Source organism: Chelmon rostratus, chromosome 18 (assembly GCF_017976325.1).
Source record: "Chelmon rostratus isolate fCheRos1 chromosome 18, fCheRos1.pri, whole genome shotgun sequence".
Lineage (NCBI taxonomy): Eukaryota > Metazoa > Chordata > Actinopteri > Chaetodontiformes > Chaetodontidae > Chelmon > Chelmon rostratus.
Window position 1 is genome coordinate 11,552,227 of NC_055675.1, and position 26,252 is coordinate 11,578,478.

General features: G+C 42.4%; 1 protein-coding gene across 2 annotated transcripts; it reads right to left on the minus strand.

Annotated features, from left to right (window-relative positions):
• Positions 1 to 9,415: 9,415 nt before the first annotated feature.
• Positions 9,416 to 23,566, minus strand: vegfab (vascular endothelial growth factor Ab). 2 transcript variants are annotated; one of them, XM_041958465.1, is made up of 8 exons: positions 22,956 to 23,566; positions 20,892 to 20,934; positions 19,742 to 19,938; positions 18,789 to 18,865; positions 16,277 to 16,309; positions 13,749 to 13,823; positions 11,994 to 12,137; positions 9,416 to 11,317 (listed from the first exon to the last, which is right to left on the minus strand). In XM_041958465.1, exons 1-8 carry the CDS (start codon positions 23,007 to 23,009, stop codon positions 11,296 to 11,298), a joined length of 645 nt encoding a protein of 214 aa, XP_041814399.1. In that variant the 5' UTR covers positions 23,010 to 23,566; the 3' UTR covers positions 9,416 to 11,295. The 2 variants fall into 2 exon arrangements, with proteins under 2 accessions (XP_041814399.1, XP_041814400.1); XM_041958466.1 differs by lacking the exon at positions 13,749 to 13,823.
• Positions 23,567 to 26,252: the final 2,686 nt, after the last annotated feature.

Sequence of the window (26,252 nt, forward strand, 5' to 3'; positions counted from 1 at the left end):
TTTACTGCAGGTAAACATAAAAGTAACAGATTCTCTTCTGTATGCTTGGGTTCATGTCAACTCTCAGTGGTGAAACCGATCAAATCGAGGGATAAATTGAGTCCAAGTCCTGTGATGCAATAGTTTACTCTGTGATACGGCCAATTTCCCCTGTGATGTAACAGTTGGTTGCAGGCTGCACAGCCGTTGGACCTGTGAGACAGCTGTTCATGCTGCGTTGCGTCTTATTAAACATCACTTTCTTGCGTGGGTTCTCTCTTGCAGCAGCGGTCCCGATGATGCAGGTGTGTGTTCTGTGAGACAGCAGTTTATATTGTGATGCAGCAGAGGGCCTTCTGACGCAGCAGTGAGCTTCACAGGTTTTGAGTGATGGGGTGCTGCATTTCCTGAACGGATTTGGCACTGGCTATCAGTCCATGTATGCGAAAAGTATGGCACAGTAAGAAGATTACGCCTAATCCACTTAGGGTTTTAGATTATTACCCTAATGTATAGGCAATATACTGTATGATCACAGCATGAGACATAATGCGTCAAGGTCACACATTATGCCAGTCGATAGAAGGACCAACATAGCTCGTGTTAATTTGTGAAGATGAACATGACATTTGTGGTGTTATTCATCTGCTGTGTCATGCATGTCAATACATGCGGTAAGCAAATATTTGAATTACTAGCTGTGGTGTAGTGGGTTTTGTGGGGACATAGGAAATGAGCAACAAAGGTGAACTACGGAGGTGAACAAGGACGGCTACATAATTAATCAAACAAACTAACCAATCTTTGTTGCTGAGCATATTCATTTCAACACACAGGTACACGCCCAGTAAGATGACAGTTAACACCCACCGGAGCAAAGTTCAGTGTGCACTCACACAAGTCACCTGGAGTCAGTTTTATTTATAGGGGCCAATATTACAAATCAGAAAAGCAGGAGAAACCTTTGAACAAGCGAGGAGGAATCCCTCTAAGGACATAGTAAAATTACAATACACACAATCCAGGCAGAATTATAGATTGCTTGCAAACATATATACAAAAAACAGGCTTTAAATTGCTGACTGTCGGGTTCACACTGAAAAAAGAGACTTGGACCAGATCTTATAACTAAACAATAATGAGAGTGCAACGTTTCCTTTTTTCGATGACGTTAGCACTTTTCTACCAGACACTTGACCACGCAACTTGAACTCTCCATTTCCTTCATCTCTCACATGCAATTCGAAGCCTCAGCAAAGCGAAAGTAATCACATGTAAATGATTTAAGTGGTCAGAAATAGGCCGATTTCACAGAGAACACGCAGGGAATGTCTTAATCTCATCTTTCACTGGTCGCTCACACTGCTAATCTTTCAGAAACATCTGCGGCTCCTGGAGACCGCGTCTCTGTGCTACACGCTACCAGCAATTAGCCACGGCTAATTAGCAGCACCGCCACTCAGTGTGTAATAAAACAATGAGTCACGGCTGAGTGACGTGGCTTCGTGCTGTTCCACACATTATGTTATCTCACGTTTTTAAAAGCAGCCATTAACCGTAAGTAACTCCAGATCACTGACTTTATTGCTCACATCATGGTGCAAAATCCTGTATGTGTCCAGAATATAGACACAGGCCCTCTTTTCACTTAACAGTGGACATATTAAACCTATGTTAACACAAGAAATGTCACCAGATATGTGATTAATCAAAATTAATACAACCACAGGGTCATGTATAAAGATTTTTCCTAATTATATCAATTACTTTCTAATTTGTTAACCCAGTGGTTCCCTGTCAGGTGAGCTCATGCGCCCCTCACCTTTTGTCATGTTGAAGGTGTGTTTATTTCAGGTGGAAATTAAAAAAATTAAAGTCTGTTACATATAAAAAAGTGGATATTCAAATGGTCAGCTTCGCATTCATACTACTAGTACCTGCAATGACATTTCAGCCACTTTTTCATTACTTTTAGCTAACTATTTAAACTATCTATTAGCCTACGGTACGTTTAGCCGTTTTAGTTGTTTATCCATTACATCTAGTTAAATGTTTCACCTGTTCATCCGTTACGATTAGTTAACAATTCAAACTGTCTATCCTTTACATTTAGTTAACTCTATTGCAACTGTTTATCTGGTACATTTAGTTAAATTACTTCAGCTGTTTATCTGTTATGTTTAGTTCACTATTTCAGCTACTTATCCATTAGCTTTAGCTAGCTGTTTTAGAAATATTACTGCAAGTGAACAAAACTATTTCAACCATTTGTCCATCACTTTAATTTACTATTTCAAATCTTAATCCATTACTGTTACCTCACGGTTTAAAACTTTTGTTGATCATTACAATTGTTCACTCATTTGTTTTAGCTAACTGTTTCAGCTGTTTCTGAATGATTTTTTTTAGCAAACAATTTCAGCTTTCCCTAAATTTTAGCTATTTTTGCTAACAAACAAGTTTTCATCCAGTAACTTTAGCTAACTATTTCAAGTGTTTATAAATACTTATAGCGTAGCATCTTTTTTCCTGCTCAACTCGAAATTGTCATGTACATTTTCTTTTCAAATCAATTTAGCTACTCCACAATCTTCCATGCACTCTGGAGGAGTACCCACTGGTGTACCCGGGTGTGTTAACCCAGCGGTGAACTACATACATACCAGCACAGTGAGTGAAATGTTATCCAGTAAGAGCAGTGTGCCAGAGGGACAGGAGTTTGGTTCATTATGGGAAAAGTCAAGGAGACACTGCGCAGCATGTTTATTGTTTTGGGCAGCTGATGCCAGTGAAATGTTCTGGTCAAAGTTTGTTGTGGTCACTCAGAAGAGAGAGAAAAAAAGATGCCTGTGTCTGCCCTGAGGGAGTGAGATCAGAGAACTGAGTCATGGAGGAGGGAGAGAAACGGCAAGAAGAGGAGTGAACAAAAAAGTATAAAAGGAGGGAGAGGTTGACAAATAGGAGGCATCAACTCTGACCGAATGACTGCAGCAAAACCTCAGCTCCCGTGACGTGGCAGTATCGCAACGTGGAGCCACAAGAGCCACTCAAACAGAAAACCTGCAACCTCGTTTCACGTATTTATTTATCATTTCTGTGTTTCTGTAAAGCACCTTGTGCAGGAGTCGACATGCAGGTCAAATGTTCTGGAGGGCACAGATGTTAGATTTATAGTGTATGTGAGAGAAAGAGGAAAATGTTTACATTGTGGAGGGGTCTGCAGCATAGAACAGGGGTGAATTTATATAGTGGCGTTATGTACATTTTTTTATTTAAACCAAAGTCAAGCAAACTGTTATTTATAGTAGAGTCATCCTCATACTTATTCAGAAATGAGAAATTTGCACTAAAAACACCAGGAGAAGCATGAATGTTTTAATGTTTCTAAAGATTAACTAAAAATAACTTGAACATACATATATAGGGTGGAAGATGTTGCAGCAGGGCCTCTAATGAAAGCAAAGCTCTGAGATTCTTCAGTTCAGCTGGAGAGTGAAAGAGCATGGATGTCAGTTTTCATGTGATAGGATGCTGATAAATGGTCTTTGAAGGCGTTTCGCAACATAATAAATTAACACTGAGTAAGTCAAACAATAACTTGCATGCACGCACATGCACAGAGATGCAGTCAGAACTCCCTTCTGGACTTTGGGATTAGAAGAATCAAGTTTCACTATAAGAGCATTCCTTTACCCACCTTCAGCAAGACCTGCCAGCATCCCAGTCACCGGTTTTCTTTTGGCCGAGCGAGAGAGTAAATCAGTGTTGTTCTTTACCTTAATCCTAAAATTTCATGCTTTTTCAAGTGGGCTTTCTCGCCTGTTTTCTGAGTGATTTGTGGTTGATCAGGAGTTGAATAGTTCTGCCAAATTTTAACACTGAGCCCTTGTGGATTCTCTAACAAGGCCGGGCCTGTCTAATACAAAAACACAACACAAATCCAGCTCCTAACCCTCCTTTCTGCCTGATCTGCAGTAATTCCCCCAGCTCACATCGCTTCCGCACTCGCAGATGAAGAAGTGTTTCACACTCTGTGCCTTTCAGTTGGCGTACAAAACAGCTGAAAAGTGGCATTTGTGAGGGCCAAACAACTGGATGATTTGGAGCTTTCTGAGCTGAACTGGACTGAAGTGAAAAGAGCGTTTTTATAAGGAGATTGATTAAATATCTTGATCATTAGGGTCTGTGTGCTCTAAAATCCACAAGCAGTAGTTTAACCTTTTGGGAAATAGGCTTACTGGCCAAGAATTAGTTGAGATGGTTGATTCCTCTCTCATATTTGGATGTTGAATATTACTGGTTGCCTACAGACTCCAGGACGCCCTTTTACAGTTCGTTTTTTGTATGTATTAAACAAACAAGATATAAAGTGTTAATTAATGAGCTTATAAGTGGACAGATTTGTATTGTGCACTGAAGCTGAGAGTAAGACCTGAATGTAGGGCACAAAGAAAGAGAGACAGGCCAGCTGAGAGGAGGAGATTTACCCGTGCTTTCATGTCGTCCAGCTGATCAATAAACTCCACTGCCACTGGCAAGCAGATGAGAACGTACACAGCAGCACACACTCAGCCTGGTGAAGGGTAATGCTGTGGTAATGAGTGTAAGCTGGACCTCTCCCATGTGACGGGTGAATGGGTGCAGCCAGGCTGGCGAAACCACGACTGACCGGTCGTGCTGCAGAAACGTTGGGTGTTCGAAGATATTTTACATTCGTGCAGATCTGCGGTTAAATGTTTCGCTTCTGCATTGGGTTTTACAGCTGCTTTGAATGAGGTGTGTGTGTGTGTGTGTGTGTAAAATCACACACACACACCCACACTCTCCTATCGGTTTCTCTTTGCCCCTACCTCAGTTTCTCTATCACTCCTTTTTCTTTCATTCACACACAAACACACACAGATGAATGAAGAGGCACAATGCTACCCCCGCCCCCAGCTCTCCCTTCCTCCACCTTCTTCCTTCTCAATTATGCTCTCCTCCGTCCCATTTTTTTTATCCTCTTTTCTTCTCCCCCCTCAGCTCAATTAGGGTCTTTTCCACCCTGCTCCACTGATCCCTCTTTAAACTGATTTCAGTCTTATTCCCATTCCCTTCCTCCTTCCCTCTCCGGTTCCCTGCCTCATGACTCACGGAGGATATTTCTCAGTGTTACAATCAGTCGGAAACTTGGGTAAATATAGATCGGAAGCCTTAAAGACGTAGTACGTGTGAGGGAGCACATACCTGCCGACGCTGCGGACGCCAATCAGGGAGGGGTTTTTGCAGAGTCGTCATTTCTCTCGGTTTACACCGCAGTGCGAGGTGATTTACCTGCCTGGGAGCACGTTGCCTGCCCCAGGTCTTAAAGCTGGCAGGGCCTTTAATCACACCTCCATTGTTCTACATTTCCACTCAATCCTCCTGCTCTTAGACTGTTCTTAAATCTGATCTCGTCCTGTGTCAGCCTGGAACTCAAATGTTTATTATGCTTCTCAGTCCAGATTTGAGCATGTGTGCACAGTGACTTTTGTTTGTTAGAAAAACACAACAAAACCTTTAATGGCAACCCAATTAAAGTAAAACTTTAATTGTCTTATGGCGAGGCAAAGCTGTGGTTTTGCTTTGGAAGCAACATGTTTTTGGCATCTTTCAGCACGCTGTTTCGTTTTTATGTTTTATTCCAGCTGTTGCAGACAGCTAGTTTAAGTGTCAAAGCTCTAAAAGCTCTACGCGACCTGCTCAGCGCCAAAGGGCAGACAGACAGTTAGCAAATAGCTGGTGAACAAAGTGGAGCATTGGAGCTAAATAGCTGCATAAGAGTTAGTGGAGAGAGAAACAGGCCTTACATTTGCTAAACAAACACTGATGGACAAGAGCGCGACTCCCAACAGAAGCCAATGGTGCACTGAATTTGCTGAGTGTGTAAATTGGCAAAAGTTCACCATCTCACCTTTGCAAGGTGAAAACATAACAATGTATTTACTTCTGATTTCAGCTGCCTCCACATGGCCAAAAAAATCAGTTAATGCTGGAAAAAAAGATTTTATTTTTTACAATCTGGTTCAATGTTTGTTCAGATTTTGTGTACTTCATACATTGTCCATGTTTATGTAACACTTTGCTGGAAACACTTTTACGACAGTCCAGTGAGGCCAAATAAGTGTAACCCAATTAAATATGAAAAGCAGGCATTTGGTGGTCTAAATAAAGGAAATTAAAGGGTTGACACCAATAATAAATGATTGCTTCTTTCAGATTCATAAACTGCTTCTGCACATTCATGTCATGCAGAATGAGAAGTTGTGGTCTAAAAAAAGCAACACATAAAAAAATGAACATCTTTTATTCGTGTTTCCTTGGTCTCATCAGCAGCTGTTCTCTTTGTGTTGAAAGTGTGAACTGTGAACACTGCACACCGCACTTTACACCTACACCTACACCTCTACCTCCACCTGCACCTTCTGTGTACTTGACTTTTATGTACACACATATACTATAATTATATACATTTTAGTATATCAGCACATTTCAGTTTCATTGGCATATTTTATTCTGTCGGTACATTTCACTGTGTATATTTTATATTTTATTCTGCTTGTATATTTTATTCTGTTTGCACATTTCACTTCCATATTTTATTGTTTATTGTTTAGTATATTTTATTGCCTAAGTATATTTTCATTCTGTTATATTTTTAATTGCTTCACGAATATTTTTTTTTATTGCATGTTGGTTTATTTTATTTTATTGTAGTTATCTTAATTTTATTCACTCTTTCTAGTCTTATCTTTCTTACCATCTAACATGGGGGTTGCAATGAAAATTTCATTGACATGTGCAATGACAATAAAGACTCTTGAATCTTGAATCTTGAATCTTGAAAGTTGCTGGATTGGTCGCTGCTCAGCGGGATGCAGTGACCTGACGACAAAATCAACAGCATCACTATCCTCTCGGTCTGAAGCTGTCAGTCACTCTCATTCTGCAGTGACCTGTTTGATTTAAAGCAGCAGAGTTGCATCATCAGCAAACAGCATTAGACTGCAGATTACATTCAACTGTTTTCAATTAAACTTTTTTTTTTCCCCAGATAAGAGCACAGGCGCTGATAAATCCAAAATCTCTGTATGATCTACGACATGTGACCAGAAACTGTCCAACGTCCAAAAGTGAAACTGGTGAATCAAGCTGTGATCTCGGTGATGAAGGATTTTCTCTTTCCTCTTAAAGGGTCAGAGTATGTTTTAAAGGTTGCATAAAATAAGGATGAATGTACTTCTTTTTTCCCCGCATAACAACACTCAACTGTTCGCTGGGCTTGAAGAATCACATTATGTGTTTATGCGTTAGAGAAATAACAACCTCTTGAAAGACGAGTTTATTCAGGGGATTATTTGAACAAAGTGCGTTGATGTTAAATTTCCTTTAACCGTTAATTTACCACAATAATGGATTATGTGTGTTTTAAAGCCTCTCTAGCAAAATGTGCTGTTCTGGTTGCATCACGCTTACAGTCACACAAACGATAAGTTATTCCTTGATGCTTTTTACATTAAATTAAAACATCCTAAACAGTCTGAACTGATGTTAAATCAACACAGTTTAGCTAACAGGCTAGACAGGCGGCTAGCTCGCTCGCTGGGTTCTGGGTTCTTGGTAAATCACAGATTAGACGGTTTATAACATTCTTTGGGGTGTTTTAGCCAGTGAAGGGGGCCCCACAATTTACAAGGATTATATGGTGTGCTTTATATTTAGGTATGCACATAAAGAGCATGAGTCAGGGAGAGCAGAGCAGAGCATTAGCGCCATGCAGGAGCTAATCTAGTGGGAAGCAGCAAGCAATGGGGATAAGAGGGAGCGAGTTTCAAAACAAACATGGCCAAAGATCCAAAAACCTCCACCTAATCTACATTCATAGGGGTTAGATTTGCGCCAGGGGCCTAGAGATCAGCTACTGCTACAGTGTCACTGAGCAAGTCAGTAATCCCATGCTCTAGCAGCTGAAACTGCTTTTTGTCCTCCCTGGTGGACTAAAAGGGGACACCTGACGCGATTATCTGGTAGAGCAGGTTACAGGTAGGAGGCTCGAGGGTTACAGGTATCAAGTTTGTTATAAAATACATGCGCAAAGTGTCAAATTCCAGCAATGTGCCCAAAGCGTGACATTTCTTTTTGCCAGAAATGAGGGACTGTTGAAAAAAGTGGTCTGGCGAAGTGGCTGGCAGTGCAGCACATGCACCAAAATTGGAAACATGTTCCAGGAACCTTTGTTCCAGGTAATGTTCCTGACTTCCTGAAAAGATTCTTGGGTTCCTGGAAAAGTTCTTGTCTGGGGGAAAGCCAGTAGAGTTCATAGCCAATCGCTGCAGTCAATCCAGGATTTAAATTTTTATTACTCTCACGAGTTAAGCTGCATTGTTTCTTGATGCAAGTGGATATCTTCATCTTCACCTCGACAAGAGTTGGGCGAACCTTTTGAATGACTCACCAGTTGAAGAGATGTCATTCGGCATGTTTGTGTAATGATGAACAAATGCAAAGAGCAAAGTAGGAGGGATGCAGTGTTGATTCAGGTACTGGTGAGTTGATGAATAACGATCCAGGAATGCTGGTTTAAGCAATAGATCCATGACTTTCTTCGCCCTTCTTGACACATTGCTAGGTAAACAGTAGAATCACCCTACTGATGCTTCAAAGTAGCTACTGTAATGCATTGTTCTCCTGAATGATGCTGCATCATGTTGTGGCAAAACCAGAGCGAGGTTCCACCTTTTTGCTGTAGCAAATATGTGTTTTTTTTTTGCTCGAGCCCTCTGCATCAGCACCTCCTCTGCATCGATGTCGTGGTTTCGTTGAATCGAATGAGGGGATCGCATTTTTTTCCCGAAAGCGCAAATGTCAGTAATGTGATGTGCTGTAATGCTAAATTTACCCTCAGGTTAATGGGCATTCAGTGTGGACAGAATTATGTGTTTTTGTGCAATTATGGGCAGAGAGGTCCTACCCATATTCTCAACCTAACTTTAACCACACCAAGCCGTTACTTAAGTCCAACTAACTCTTACCTTAAAAACAGCATAACAGTTTTCAATTCAACTTGATCGTAAGGATTATATCTATAAATACCTTTTTTTTTCAATGTTAGTGTGTGTTTTGGGGCAATCACAGGTACTATACACCACAACCATGCAGGAAAACGTGAAGAAATTAAGAAAAATTGTGAAAGTTTTGTTTTCACGCCTGCTTTCTTACTTAACCATCACCCCAAAGACCTACCAAACCAGCCTGCTTCTTTTGTATAAGCCTACTAGTTAGTTCTACTTTTCCCTTGACAGGGTTAGGGTTGAATATTTTGCTATTCTCACACAACTCTTTGGCAAATGAAGAATATTATCTTCACCAAGGTGGTTGTCTACAGTTGGATTTAACAGATGAAATTATTGCACACTGCTTCAAAGTGCCATTTTATTCATAAGGCTGAATATCTGCCTGTTTGTCATGAAAAGCGTGCAGGGATTTCTTCTTTCTCTGATCTACGTCCTTTCAGATTACATTCTGCAGGGATTCGTACTGGACGTGTGAGCATCAGCTTGCTGCACAAAAACATGGAAAACTCATGTTGCCTAATGAAATCTCTTGAAAACACAGCATTCACAACACAGCAACCTTTTCCTTATTTTATATAAAAACAATATAATTTGAAAATAAATATGCTTTACTGTTTTACATAGACACAGAAAACATGTTAATAGTGAAGGAGAGACAAAGAGAACTAATAAAGAGGACTCTAAAACTGATGGCAGAAAGGATGAAGGCTGTTATCCAAATTTAAAAACGGTGGTGGTGTCGTGGTAGTGTATGCTGAGCTGCTAGCGGTACTTTATTTGTATTTGCATCTTGCAGGACGGACAAAACACAGGTCCGCTACTTACTTAAATACTTAAATACAACTTACTAACATCTACACACAGATGTGCGCATCGGCAAATGCACGTGAACACACACTCATACGCACGCACGTACACAAACACACAGATACACGCCTGTTAAAATTCTACACAGCACCCACACCCTTAGATAAGAGGGGTTGAAAAATCCAGAGGAGATGTCATCGGCACACCAGTACACATGATCCATTTAGGGAATGTTAACAAATCATTGATTTTTTTTTTTTCTTTTTGTGACTTAGAAAAGCACAGAGAGTCTCCATGCTGAGGGTAGCCATCAGTGACCTTACACATGGGGGAGATACGACAGCTACAGGTACATAACACTGCATATATAAATAGACCAAATTAAATATGGGTAGAAGACTGAATACTGAAAAATACTCTATAACATTATAAATTATCTAGAATGGACTATGGCATAAAGGCATATTAAGTATGTACAAGTTCAGAGAAGAAGATATGTAATCAATGGATTCTGTATTGAGTTCGACAACTAACAAAACTACTTTGACAATCCCCTCTCCTGAAAAAGGAACAAAAATAATTTAAAAAGCACTCGAAAGATTTCTCAGTACATTTCGTGAGGCACAGTTTTTCAAATGGAATCAAACTACAGTATAGGATGTTTTCAGTGGTTTTCATGTAGAGCATAGCAAAACATTAGATGCTATATTGATAACCAGTATCCCTTTAAAAGTATATGGCACTCCAGAGTCTCTTCTCCTGCAAGCTGATCACAATAGCGACTTGTGCAAGTCCACGTCAGTCCTGCAACGTCCTCACGGGAAAGGAAGCAATATCAGACAGATTCTAGATTTCCATGAGCTGTCCCGGTAGTCCTGCTTTTTCAAACTCCAAAAGCAAAAAGCAGACATTGGCCGACGAAAATCCATCCATCAGTTTCGAAATGAGAGCGCTCCCATGTCCTCTTCAGCCTCACCCGCTGTTTTAGCAGTTAAATATATATCTTAGATTGAGAGGTTTTGCAATTTATGATTGACACACAACCACAGTAGACTCATATCCAGTGAAGTAATTGCATACAATGAATTGACAACAAGACTACACCTGCATCACAAGCCTGTTAGAAACGCAAAACCACATGGCGGCTATTTGCTTTGTGTCAAATGATGGGTTTAGTTATTTGTTTCTGTAGCAGCATAACAATTCTGTACTCTTTTTTTCTTTTATCATGGTCTATGTACACACAGATATACAGTGGGAGGAAACTTCAGTTCTGTCTTTCTTTTTGTTCTGTCTCAGTCAGTCCAAGGGGAATGCTTTCCACAGAAAAGAAGAGCTTACGGTTCATAGGTCAAAGTGCTGTGCTGTGAAATATCTCCTATTCCTTCATCTTGTACATCTGGTGCCTCCACCTCTCTCATCTTCTTGGCTTGTCACATCTAAACAAGAGGAGAAGAGTAAACAGTTAGAAGGACGAGGAAGGCTGCAGCAGGAAAAACAAGCTGTAGACAGGGTTGTTTTCATTTGGTGCCGTGTTTGTGTCCAATGACGAGTGTAAGCCGGACATTCACTCTCCTTTTAGCTTTGTTTTGGTCTCCACCAACCCCTGAGGGAGATACTTGGCTCTTTAGCCAAGAAATGCTCCAGTGTGTGCACCAGCTAGACATTAAAGGTACAATGTGTAACAACTGGCAACCTGTTGAAGGTTGCTCCAAACAAATAGGGGGCAGCATATCACCAGAACACATTAAAACACCCAAAACAATTAGTTCAATGACGATAAAGGTTTGCAATGCTGAGGGGAACTGCAGAGTTGGGTGATTGTTCTCTGTTCATACCATACACCAAAAGTTATGTGATCCATTGCTAATATAAAAGTACTGAGTGGTCAAAAATTCCCGATCTCTGTCCAGGCTCATCTATTTGAACCATCTTTTGTTTTTTTTTGGCACAAACTAGACTGTAGACTAGAACTTAGAGAAGGCCTCAGACCCCTCGGTCACCAGGTCACCCCCAGGCTGGATTCATAGTCATTTGCATTTTTACAAATGACTTTCAGAAGAGCTTTTCTTACTTCTGATCGGAGCTCGGAAGTAATGGTTCTGCAGCACTTACTTGCAGGTCCTCTCGTTGAGCTCTAGCTGGCGTTCTTTACAGTATTCGTCTGTGTGTTTGCAGGAGCACCGGCAGGTTGCGGGATCCTGCACGAACAAACGCTTTCTCCTCTCTGAGCAGTGATCACAACATGGCTCACAAACACTGGACAGAAAGAGACAGATAGAGGTGGGGAGGAAGAGGGAGAGAGGCAGATTATCACAGTGTACAATTACCACCCATGAGAAGGGCCACCCTTGGGTCAGCCCTTCCGTATGCTCCAGTTTGCTCCTCCACGCCACAGCGCGACAAATTGTGCTGCATGTGAACGTATTGCACACAGGTTCCCACAGGCAGGCAAACATTCAAGCAGTAAAAATCACCCTCCCCTCCCCCCAAACCCTCCTTCGTTGATTGGACCGCTCACAAATACGTGTGTTAGACATGCACTGAGCTAGGCTCCGGTTCGGTTCATGCAACACAAAATGACACATATTGGCTCTGAATTGCAGGTCACACCTCTCGCTCTCACTCTTACAAACGTTCAGCTCTTGATAAAGAAGACTCAAGGGTCTGCTTGGTGCACCGTTAAGAAAGATTTTATTTTATTCAGTGAAAACTGAAGACTGTATTTCCCACAGAGAGACATTAGAATCAGAACAGAGGCTAAAAGGGGTTTGCATGACATTTCTCAGCAGGGGGGAGGAAATGGACAGATGAAGGCTCAGATACTCCATTGACATCTCAATAAACAAATTACAAATGAACACAAAGACATGTATTCTTTCACAGTATGAGCACTGAAGAAACATGAGATCATATTTATGTTATTTTTGAATAAAATATGGGTGCTTTTGTCTACTTTCAGAGACAAAAAGCAGGCAAAGAAAGACACAAAACAGTACTTGCTAAACAATTTGCTGGTTTACAAATCCCCCCCAGCCAAAAAAAAAAAAGGCAATAGATAGCCATCACTCATATCTTTATGTTACATAAAAAGTACCAGCATTATGCACGTTTGTAAAGATGAAAAGAACAAAGAGTGGAAAGGAGACGGGTGCGAGACACAGCAAAGCAGCACAGACTCAACACTGAACACAGGACTGTGATTACAATCCTGGTGATCCCAACACAGATACCAGGACAGTATGAGCCAGTCTGCAAAGCCATGCTGGTGGACCTGTGATCTGTTTCAGCAGAAGGTTCGAGTTACAGCTAACGGCCGATCTGTTTATCCCAGCTTCTTTAAACATGTCCATTATCAGTCTTAAAGCTAGCTACCTGACGAGATGTGTGGGGCAACTCAATTTTCTATGTCTTTCACGATGCGCTGTTGTAGCATATCTCATCCCAACCATCGACCCAGTCTCATCCATAGAGAGAGATATTCTTGCAAACAGGCAATGTTATGGTAAGGTTGGGGGGTGGGGGGCAGATTAGATGGGTATTTTGACGGGTGGAGATGAGGTGGGATATGGCTAGCAAGCCTGCTGTACTTTTCTGGTAATCGCTGTGATGTAAAGTTTTGCTCAAGCTACGCTAGCAAAACACGTAAGCAAACAAGGTAGCTTAGACATTGATGTTCTGAATATGTGGAACATGGCTGACGAGACAAAGTTAGGACAATACACGGAGGCAGCATGCTAATTGCTGTGGCTAATGGGCAAATTAAATGGTGCACATTAGAAGGGGCAAATGAGCTCCTCCCAAATGAGCTTAATTATGAGAAGCGCAACACTCAGGTGCAGGTAGGTGGAGAAGGCGGAGCTGACATACGCATCATGAATTGTTTTGTCACGGTTTTTCTTTCGTTTTCTCTTTAGGCCTTTACCCTTGCCTGTCCGGGATTTTCTGCAAGAGAAAGAGGACAACAAGGCAGAGAGACGCCTGAGAGACTGAGGTGTTAACTGGTGTGTTAGGATGTCCTACGCTGATGGCTGCCCAAACTAACTCTGATTAATGGCAATCTTTTTGAATTTCTAGAAATCAAAGAGCCGCACAATCAGTCATTCACAAGAGCTTATTGTTTCATTTGATTATAGTTGGTGATTGGACAAGAACTTCTATGATCGTATTCTGAGAAAAACATCAGACAGTGTTTATATGAGTATATGTAGTACATCAAAAGGGGACATTAATCCCATCTTTTTCAGTGAGGGGTGACATGAATTCCAGCACAAAAAATACAACCACTTAACAGTTTTTTGAAGTGTTGAAATGAACTAAAAGTGAAACCTTTGCAAATGTGTCCTGATTCGTAAAGGTTTAAAGACCCATGCAGCTTACTGCAGATGGTTTCCACACCTCCTGTAGTTACAGAATGTGATGAATATCAAATGTTCCATGTAGAAACCCCCTTTATTGTCCAACTTGGGTGAAATTTTTTTTTTTTTTGAAAAACAGTACAATGACTTTGCAGACGGTAAGCGCTGCAGGTTTGGCCTGGCTGACTGTTCAGAAATTTCCCAGATGGATTGAGGACAATGAACCTGGACTTCACCAAAACTGCATCTTTCAGCCTATCTGGGTCAACTCTTTATGGCTGATTCAACTTGTTTCAGACTACAGCACAATGAGAACAAGTTTGTATAGCACACACCTGCAGGTTCACAGGTGCAGGCAGGATTAGAATATCGGTCAGACACAAGCTGAATGGCACAAGCTAATGCTGTCTGAGATGTATACAACTGTACAGAAAACTTGTGTGATACTGAAATAGAAAACAAATGCAAACCACGGTGGCTGCTGTATGCAGTACATCTTTTTTAAGGCAGAAAAACTATGTAGTGTAATGGTCAAAAAATCATATTTTTACCTGACCATGATTAGTTTCTGGCCCAAACTGGAGTGCAGGAACATTATGTTCAGTAATTATTATATGTGCAGGACGCATCAGAGGGTCGGGTCTTGCATTCGTGACCTCAGCAATCCATGTGCTAATATGTATTTCAGTTGCATATAGTGTTCCCTTTGCAAATCTGAGGGAAAAATGAGCTAAATGCCAACATCAGCATTAACATGCCCACAATATCAATGCTAACATTTTTGTGTTTTGCAAAAATTCTGTTCACTGTTTTAGTTTAGCGTGTTAGCATGTTAACGTTTGCGAATTAGCATTACACAGAACCGACAGCAGAGGCCGACTAGAATGTCATTAGTTTTACAGGCATTTCGTCGTAAAGCAAATAACATTTGGACCTCGCGATGGAGCGAAATGTAATGTCAGGAGATCAGTTTTTAAGATTTGTCCTCTGCAGACCATCAGTGTGTTTACCAACTGTCAACCCAGCCAAAAGCTGAGGTCATTAACTGTCAGACCCAAGATTGGACGGCAAATGCAACACCATTCAATATGGATTTTCAAGGAACAGGGTGAAGCTGGTGTGTCGCAAATGTAACTTCCTCTTTCAATTCTTCAGACTTCTGTTCCAGTTTAATTGTCAGCATTGACAGTTAACAGGTTTCACAACGTCAGCAGGAGGACCACCATAAGAGACCTCTGGAGAGGTCACCACTGTCACCACTGAGAGGTCAGCGGCCAACGTTAAAACTAACATGAAAGTATGAAAGCGTTAGAAACGGCAGTTGAACGACCTTAAGACCATCACTTTGTAGACGCACGCCACCAAAGCCGCACTCATAAACAGTTAAGACAAGGTTAAAGAGGAGGTCTCAAAACTAGCCCTTATCTATACGGCGGACAACCTGACATAAAACCAAAATACAACCAACAACCAGCCTGCAAGAGAAAGACATTAATGCAGAAGGAGGATTAAAGGGTTTTAACGACCCTCAGCCCGCTGTCTTCTGTTGCATGAGAAGGGAGGCACACTTAAGCAAGAACCATAAAGACAAAAGTTTAACAGGTCTTCAAAAACACTGTTATCTATATCACAGCGGCCAGGAACGAGAGTTAAGTGGGATGTAAACAGTAAAGAGGAGAGAAGAAGAATGTAAAGATGAGATAGAAAAGGGCAGAAAGGTGTAAAGGACAGGTGTAGAGAGGGCAATGACCTCATCAAGTGTCACTCATTCACCTGAATGGATAAAGATGTTTATCAACTGAGCGCTGTATGATAATCTCAAGTATATCTTATGGAGATGGAGGACAAAAGGAGTGAGAAAACAGACAGCTGAATTGAGTAAAGAAGAGATGTGGGGTTGTGTCAGAAAGCCTGAGAGTTGTGGACAACTGAGAGTGAGAGTGTGTTTGCGGAGCAAAACAGGAAAGAGATCAAATCTCAAGTCCTCATTGTTCACCCTGAAAAACCCCAATCTCCATGCAGAAAGAGTGCTGTACTCACTTTTCTTTCTGTTCTTTCACTTCTTTCTTTAATCTGAAAGGCAGGAACAAAACAACGTGGCATTAGATCACAGCGTGCTGTTGTTTCCCGGTAAACAGATACATATCAAGACCATCGGAGCCCAGAGGCTCATTATGAGCATGTGCAGACTCCCATTAATCTTTTCAAATCATATTATATCATCATCCTTTACCAGAAACTGTGAGAAACCTGGCTTTCACTTTCAGATGCTCGGCTTTGCGAATGAAACAGATTTCTTGGGAAATAATTTGGCGTACGACCCACAATAGAAAGGCACACAGAGGGGTGTGTTCACTGACGGGCACACACACACACACACACACACACACACACACACACATAAAAATAACTACAATAGCAGGTTGTCGGGTTTGTTTCCCCTTCTCGTCCGCTCTTGCCGATAAAAGAGTGTGGAGCAATAAAACTGCTGGCAACAGTTATCCAAAAGTGTTAGGAAACTGTTTCATTCAAAAAGGTCACAGACACGGGGCCAAGTTTCTATTTGAATGTCTGGCACAATAGCTCTATACAAATATGTTGAGTAAAGCCTGAAGGTTTATGTGCATACATATGTACATCATCTGAAGATGGCTGAAACCCATTGGTTGTGTGTGCTGCTGTAGATCGCCTGCACTGAAAGCAGTTTAGGGAAACGCAGAGGTTAAAGAAGAAGGACTCAGATCCTTTGCTGTAGTGAAAGTAGTAAAAACGTCTCGATTACGAGCAAAAGTGCTGAATTCAGTTATACTTAAAGTAAAAGTAGAGCAGCTTGAACAACAACATGTACTCAAGCATCAAAAGTAAAAGTACTAAATAGGCAGAATGACCCTTTAAAGCAGTGTTTCCCAACCCTGATTCAAATGCTCAGCTCGTTACTGGGCTCTGCTGAGGCCTGATAACGAGCCATTCATTTGAATCAGGTGTGCTGGAGCAGGGATACATCCAAAACATGCAGGGCAGTGGTACTCCAGGACCAGGATTGGGAAACACTGCTTTAAAGAATATTTGGATTAATGCTACTGATGCATCAATAAAAGCACTTAGATGTAGATGGCCAAATGTGCAGTCCTTAAACTTTTTATGGACTCCATGATATAGTAGCTTTCATTGTTGGTGGCGGAGTCCGCCATTTCCTCATTGAGTTTCTGCTAATAGCAGTATTAGCATAAAATGGAAATAACACAAGTGCCTCAACATTCATGCTACATGCAACATGTTATTTGTTTGATGAAGCATCTGACTTTTTGGCAGTGACTTTGTGGTCTAATAGCACTTAATGCCTTTCCACAACAGCACGGAGAAGTCAAAAATTTAACACAGCACTAAATAGTTTGAGCCTCTAAAATTTTATAAAGCGGCCTTCAACATTTATAGCTATCTGAATGGTTTTACAGTGGAGTGTTGTGTCATTGCAGACGGCATAGAGTTCAGTGACACTTCTTTACAGGCAGGGGCTCTACAGACCGACTGGTGCAGCCTCACTGAGACCAGCGGGACAAACAAACGTCAGATTTGATTGCTCCGAAAAAGAGGCACAAAGTGACAACAGAGCTTGGTCCTCGGCCAACTGTCCCCCTACGACGTCTATTTGCTCTTTAGATCTCCCATAAACGTGGGAGGATGATGCATGTCCCCTCTGTCAGCTCAAATCTCAGCCGCTGCGAGGAGCCCAATCTGACAAAGTCTCAGGAAGTGATGCGTCTCACCGAGACAGCTTCCGGCAGCGGCCCAAGAGTCATTAGAGGTGAGACATTTGTTAATGACTGGCTGGAATAGTGACAAGATCGGTGGGAGTCAAGCTGATACGAAGATGAAATGTTGACTTTTGCCTTGTTTCACTTTTGGGAACCGTCCAGCGCTCTTGTGCCAGTCAGGCTTAAACGCCAGCACGTGAACATGTCACTAAATCAACCCAGATGTAGTTGCAACACTTACTTCTGACTTTACTTAACAGATTATATTAGCCGGCTGCCTAGCCAAACAAAACACAGAATGATAAACGATGTATGATTCTTTAATATGCATGAATCCGAGCTCATTGTGCCTCGTGTGTTAGTAGAAGAAGTCACCGCACTGTGACGAAAGGCCACAAAGAGGACACGCTGCTTATCTCAGAGATCAATAACTAAAGCTGTCACACCTGCGTAGTTCCAGGTATGACCTCTGCATGCCACAGATGGAAAACACAGGATTAGGTAGCACTGTACTTGCACAAATGCATCTCCTCTAGTTGAGCAACGTGATGGAATCACGTAAGGAGGATGTCTTCCAGCGTGTCCTCTTACCTGATCGGGCCTTTTTAAGACCAGTGAGGTAAAAGGAGCAAAGGTAAGGTGCGACTCCACCTGATACGCATCTGTTAAATGTGTCAGATGGCATGGCATGTTCCATGGCGTGTTTGGTTGACCTCGGCTCCGCCTCACAATTGCGCAGCAGTTAGTAATTCAGTTACACTGTGTGTGTTGCAGTGTGTGTTCGGGGGGTTTCTTACCTACACTCACATGCGCTGTGTTCTGTAAAACTCATGAAAATATCGTTTTGTTGCCTTTGGGGTTTTATTCTTTTAATCTGTAAAGAGAAAAAAAAGGAAGAAAGAGAAATTGTCACAGATTTGAATGAAATGTACGCCGATTGTTCGTAAACTTCTTGCTCTCGGTGTTAGACAAAGGTGGACAGAAAGGATCAAGAACCCAAGAGAAAGAGAATCTACTTGTATTAAGTTTAAGGTGAAAAGATTAAGTTTCTCATCTCATCTGCATGCAAACTGAAGAGAAAACATCACATACGTTTGGAGTGATGATACAAATGATTGCATTAAACAAAGATAAAAGCTATATCTGCATCATATTTTCCACTGTTTGAGGTTTGACTAGCCCTCTTTTATCGACGTCATCTCTTTGTGCCCTCCTCTTCTCCGATGATTTGGCAGGAAAATGAGCTCCATGAGCGGTTTATCTCAAATGTGCCCAATTCCTACTACTCGTACAAACAGCAGTGGATGGAAACGTGCATTCACTTGCATTTCCGGTTACCTTTTATTTTTTTTTGGAAATTTGCAATAAATTCTGTAATACATTTGGATGGAAAACTTGACAGTAAAAAGGGAGAGATGCCATAAATAAGAGATGCAAACCAGAGGGCAGACTGACTCGGTGAAAACGAAAAAAGGGGCAAGTATAGGGTTGGTTTTTGCTCAAAGGTCACACATGAGCAGCCTTTGAGCAAACAGCAGGAGCACAGGGGGACTTATGCCAACCAGAAGGGCAGCAAGAGGGCTCTGGGCCAATCAGAGGAGCATATGTGCCCTTCTGATGTGACATTTGGGCAAAAATAAAGTATTAAACTGTCCATTAGGGGCACTGACATATCCTAGAGAAATAAAGGTTTCAGAAAAAGGTCACTTGGGAAGAAAAAGCCAAAAACAGCCTAAATAATGCTTCTGACCTCCATTGTAATGTTATAGCTGGACGTGGGCATGCACTGCAGCATCTCATCATTGCAGCAGCCGGCGCAGCGCGTCAGCACCACACAGGACGGGATGAAGATGTGCTCCACCTCTTCCGGATACTCCTGCAGAATCTCCACCAGCAGCTCCCGAGGCTGACACAAACTCTTGTTGTACACCTCCATTAAAGGGATCACTGGAAGACCAGAATCACAGTGGATGGGATTAAGAAATGGCAGGAGGGCTCTAGTCTAAACTACTGACTCTTGAATACTACAGTGCTGTAACAATAACACGCACCTAAAAGGAGACGGGAATTTAAAAAACACTGGCAGGCTCAAAAGGGAGACGAACACACACACATGCACACACATTTCACTTTCTATCATTCCACTGAGAAGCACTTTTATAGAAGTAAACTGAGATTAACAGACAGTCATGCAATTTCCCATTGGAATTAACAACCACCCTTCCTCTCACTCTCTGTATTTCTCTCTCCCTCTCTCTCTATATAAATATATACTCTACTTCTGCCCCATTGTGATTCAGTTCACCTACAGCTGCACAATAATAGCTGCTTTTTCACCTTCAGTCTACTTCCCCCCTCTCTCGGTCTTTGCAGGAGTTCTGCTCTTGAGAAAGATATTAGCACACAGACAGGCAACACCTCCAAAATATCACTCCGAGCCTAAAACAACCCCAGGCTGACGGCCCTTTGGGAAGCCAAACCAAACATACAGGGCCTGAACAGTATCATGAATTTCAGTGTCGTGATTGTCCAAATTAGATTGGGCAACGCCGGGATTGTGCAAAATGAAATTGTGGGCCAAGAGGGTGAAATTCCATTCTATAAATGAGCCTGGTCACCATAACATTTCCCCAGCTTAACCTCAAACAAGCAGGAATGCTGCGCAGAATGGAAAGAGCCAAGTGTTGAGATTTAGGGGTGAAACTGTTCTCATTTGCCGTAAGGGAGAGTTTTGGGGGATGAATCTGACAGGGTCAAACCACGCAGTTGTCCACCAGGAGGCGATAATTTCCCTTTAATGTTAAGGTGAACCTCCAAACCAGCCCTTTTCTCATTGGCTGTGTGATAGTCAGGGAGCCCAGCGCGCACTGTATTCCCACGGTGCCCTGTGGGACACCTACCGTCATGTGGACCTCTTTCTGTTTCCTTCGGTATGTGGGCACTCTGCAAGGAGAAAAAAAAAAAAGCAAGCTGTTAGTTACAGCAGATTGTGCAAGAGCTCAGAAAAAACTGCCTGTGCCTTTTACTTATCCACAGTTGCGCAAAAAATATATTTACATTTTGACATTTCTGTTGCCAGAATATGAAAAGCGCATTATCTATCTTATCTTGGGCCAGCCTATACACAACATGCTGGACAAATGCTGAGTCAAATGTTCACAGTATATCTTCTATACATACTCTGACATTTTAGGATTAATATAGTTTTTAAGAGCATGGTTCTTATTCTGCACCACATCTGGAGGCATGTCGTTACATTCGGAAGCAAAAATAGTTCAACCACGTTATTAATGTGTTTCAACATTTAATTAGGTTACTTAATTAGGATTATTGTCATATAGCGTGTTAAATGTGGTGTATAAGGCTTTTATGTGGTTAAATATTTGACCAGTGGTACAATGTGTCAAACAAGCTGACCTAAATACGTGACAGACTTAAAACTGTTGAATCACCGTGTTGGTTTTGGTTCAGTTAGGAACCTTTAATATGTGCCTCCGCTGCCTCTTGGCAACGCGGATTAATAACAGTTGCCATTAAAGCCGGGAAGAATTTCAGGCTGATACTTTCCCTCACAGGAGGTAGCTGTCACCACACCAGTCGGATCACAAAAGGTTTCTGGCAACTTTCTATCGGTGCGCGCGGTACGCACAACTCCTTCTCGCCTATACGCGTGCACACGCGCATGCACGCCCGCGCTCTCTCTCCCTCTCCCCTTTTCTCACGTACAGGCGCGCGCATCTCGCGTAATAGCTCGCCAATATTGCGTGAGACCTGCTCCTGCGGCACCGGCTTGTTCTGTGAGAAACTTTTCCCCATTCCTTAATGAAAAGTAAAAAAAAGAAAAAAAGAAAAAAGAAAAAAGAAAGAGGGAGAGAAAAAAAAGATCTGGTTGTGTGTGTTCCGCAGTCTCCACCCCTTCTGGTGGCGTGAGAGGGTCCAACCTTGTGGGCCGAGAGAGAGACCCCAGCCCTCCAAAACACGATATACTGTATTATTAATGGATGGGTGTCAAGCTGCGAACACCGGCCCCTGAACCAAGTGATGATAGGCCGACTGATTATTTGCAGTTGAGGCAGCATCCTGATACTGTTCAGCGTTGATTGGGTGGCTTAGCTGTCATTAAATCAACCAGTTAGTTAAATAAACACTTTACTGGACTCTGGAGGGAGAGTATTTCATTCACTTTGATGCTTAAGAGATGCTGAACCCTAAAACATCCTCGCTTCCTTTGAGATGGCAAAGTCTTATTAGAAATAATCCTTAAGAATTCAATCACGACGCTAGAAAATATTCAGCCTCCTGTTGAAGTGGTATGTTGTTTCTTTTTTTGTTTTTTTCACCTTGAAACCTTTGCGCAAAGCCTCCCTTGGCACACTGCGCTTGATTAATGATTATATGGAAAACGATTTAGAGCGCGCTGTCAAAGGGCCATTAAAATTCTCGAGCCAACGTGATTAATCTGTGAAGTAATGCTTGTTTTGTCCTGAGAGTGCGTGTTAAGTTTCAGTGTGAGAAGCAGCGTTTCTTCCCGGCAGAAGCGGGCTAAGCGTTGGGAGTCGCGGTGCCAGGAGTGAACCTGCTCACATGTCCTAATTCAGAATGGAGCCACTGCGCCTTTAAAGCGTAATAATATCTCCAAGGTGGTTTCAGCAGGCCAGCAATCAACCAGCGTCAAACTTCACAACATGATTTAAAAATCATCACATCTGCCGCATTCGCAGCACCAAAAGCGCACCACCCACGAGTGTGTGGGTTAGGTTTATATAGCGTCGGCTTTGCTTAATGGTTGTTTAAATCTCCCCAAAGCCACTAAACATTTCAGCTTGTTTAAACATGAGCGATGACCTAGCCAGAGGAAAGGCAAGGACGAGCTACACATTAATGACCAGTGGCTACATTTCGCAAATAGAGGTCGATTGATGTCTCTCTCTCTCTTTTCGTCCAGTTCGCTCTCCGTGACTCACCTTGACAGCTGACAGCGTCAAAAATAATAGTGTCAAACTGTCAATAAAGTTCATGGTGTTGGAAATCCAATCCAAAGGCAGGCGACGTTTTAAAATCCAAGGGGCCAATGTGGCGATTTGTTCTCAAACAACAACAACACAAGTGGACCGGCTAGAACTTCTCTAAACAAGGGGCAGGGGGTTGTAATGGCAAATCCATGCTGGTCCCGGGGTCGGAGCATACAATCCTTTGCGCATAACTTCTCGCTTCTCAACTGTTGCCAATAATTTTCAAGATATCCAGAAACACGAGAATCCAAGACGGATAGCGTCTCACATTGTTCCGCAGCAGACCTTTTTTTTCTTGCAAGGGAATAGCAATCCACATTACAAAAATAATCCCATGCTTGTAACGCCAGCCGTCTCCAAGTCTCTCTCCATTGGAAACTTGTAACCTACTCCTATGTGCAATTTGAACCCATGGACAAGGATGGCGTCCAATGAAAAAGAAACCCGCGCTGACAGATACTCGTCCCACAAAACTTTGTCTATGCGCTTTAATTCCTCTGTCACTGCACACTAAGCGGCTCGGCTGTCTCTCTGAAGACAGGACGCGTCCACCTCCGCGTCTCTCTCCATACTATGGCGTGTAGTGAAGGTTGATTGGTGGGTCATTAAAACAGGGTAGGTGTGTCCTCTATGGGCTGACACACAGCGTTGCTCGCTCCTCTCAAGCCTTTTTTCTTTTTTTCAAAAGTTTCAGCGATTTGAACGTCGACTCATGTGACTGCATCAGCAGCGAGCTATTAAAAACGCAGATCTGAGTTCAGACGTGTCGTGTCTATTTTTATTTTTTGATTTGAGAGAAAAAAAAGGGAATGAGGGCATCCTGATATTGTGGTTGTGATAGTTTATACTTGAGTCACCGGTTGAAATATCATCCACTGTTTCCATGCTTTTAATCCTCTTCATCTCCACATGTCGTGCACCGGCGGTGTTTGCGCAGCTTTAAAAGCCCCATCAAAGACGCACAATCTAATAATACACAGCAGCAGTATTATGGATTGTTCTTGCTGTTTATAGTCACAGACCTTGTCCTCAAATCAAGAAGTCCAGTCTTTGTGCACATTTTGGCGCACTAATCCTGGAGACAGCATGACCTTGGATGCTCAGCCTGTGTGTGTGTGTGTGTTTTTTTTTTTTTTTAGCTCAAAAATCAATTTACCTGGCGAGGACTGTTCTAAAATGTTCTATAAGGAGGTCAAACGCTCTGGCAGAGGTAAGGTGAATGGCGCACCTTCTCATTCCCAGTTGCTCTGGTGATATTAGGGAAAATATTTTCCAGGCTCGTGGCTATTCGGGGGTTGCCGGAGAGCGTGTGTGTCCGGACACGTAGCAGCCTATGCGCCCGTGTCTGAGTGTGCGTGCGCCCGGCGGCGTTGCAGTGTGTGACGGCATGAGTCGTCGGCTCATCGCGCCGGTCAGTGCGCGCCGGCACGCACACACACTCACGGAAAGTAGGTCTACGCGCGTCGTGACTTCCTCCCCGTCACCTCACGGACGGAGAATGGGTTTTCTGTGTGATGTCCAGGTCAGGTGGTCGAGGCTGACCGCTGGTCAGGCTCTTTTTCTTTCCCCCTGCGGACAGCAGCTGAGACATCACGGAGAGGAAGAGGAGGGAATAAGTAGTCAGAGAGTGGGGAGACTGCCGGTGGTTGATAAAGGAAGTGACTAAATAAAGTGACACACGGCTTCTTCATCACGGCTGCTGTGATTATTGCTGACAATGATGATGAAGATGATGTTATTAGGAGCAACATACGCAGATACACTCTCCTCCTCTCTTCTCTCCAACACTGAGCCTGCGCGCATGTCAGTGGTGGAGAGCTATGATTTGTAAAAGCAGCACTATCACACATTCTGTATGTAAAATCAGAAGGGTCACATCTGAAACAATGCAGGAGGAAACCATAAGTAACATAAAGTAGAAATACTGTGGACTTAAGCACATTACTAGGATAAATGTACTTAGTTACATTGCACCACTGCAACATGTTTACTTTATTTGGCTTAATGAGTGGAAATTAGGGTTTTATTTTTTCCCCTCTATTCGTTCCTGGCCTCAAGATTTAGATTGAAAGGTACTTAATTAATTACTTTGTTCACCTCTTTCTATTTTAGCCTATAAAGTAAAAAATTTCCAGCCAAAAATAAAAGGCAATTCAAGGATGCTTAAAATGTGCAGGACCACTGCTTTAAATAAATAATGTTCATTTTTTCTAAACAATCTAATGTCAAACATGTTTCTTTAACAACTAGGTGACTTAAAGTAGTAGATTCAGTAGTTTTGTTTCTAATATTTCTAGATAATTTGTGCTTGTGATACCTCCACTCAGTAGGGCTGCCCTCTGCTGGACCAATAGGTCACTGCAGGACTAGCAATGTTGGGTCTAGCTGCAGCACACTGACAGATTGACAGACACCATAGTGGGGGGAAGAGCTGGTAAGTATGTAATGACACAAGTTTTCAGCTATGTGCCTGACATATTAAGGCTTGCTTGCTACAACTCATGCCATACCGTGCATATAAATGGAATGAGGGAGAAAAAAAGAAAAAGAGCGACACAAGGAGACTTCACAGTGGAGAGAAGTGAGGCATGATGGAGCAAGACAGCAGAGGGGCAGAGTGAGTGGTAGATAAGGAGAAAGGGAGCTTTCAGGGCGAGAGGGATTCGGCTGTCATGTAACCGGAGCAGTCCTTAGAGGAGTTCCTTGGCTCGGTCCCCGTCCGTCGTTTAATTGAAGAATAACACTTGGGTTCATTAATGGTGTCACCAAGCTCCTCTTTCTGCTGACTCAGTGTGTGTGTGCGTGTGTGTGTGCTTGCCTGTGTGTGTATGCACTCATGTGGCCAAGGTTACCGTGGATGCAGCGCATGTGTGAGTGCAATCCCACTTTATGCTGACTCCGTGCACACACATGCGTAAACACATGCGTTTTAATGACTTGGTCCTTTCCTAAAAGTACAACAAACAGCCTCCCCTGCATCGAGCTGCGCGCTGACGCACATTTGTCGTCACGCAACCAGGAAATCAGGGTGATTCCTGTCTGCGCTGTGGGGACAGAGACTAATGACCATCCTGTTTTGAAGATGCATTTTCAGCGCTAACCTCTACGACAAATACAACGCATTTCCCGTGACTGTTTCACAATAAAAGCCGCCCCGCTGAATGCTTTTAACGGGGACTAGCGGCAGTGGCAAATGTTTGGTTAGCATTGTCGGTAACTTCATACAGCTCTGATACGAAGATAAGAGAG

Excerpts from the sequence above, each read along its gene's own strand:
- vegfab (XM_041958465.1), bottom strand. The coding sequence starts at position 23,009 with ATGAACTTTATTGACAGTTTGACACTATTATTTTTGACGCTGTCAGCT. Across the intron at positions 20,935-22,955 it reads TGACGCTGTCAGCTGTCAAG|AGTGCCCACATACCGAAGGA; the intron begins GTGAGTCACGGA and ends TTCTCCTTGCAG. Across the intron at positions 13,824-16,276 it reads GTGAAAGAACAGAAAGAAAA|AAAATCCCGGACAGGCAAGG; the intron begins GTGAGTACAGCA and ends TTTCTCTTGCAG.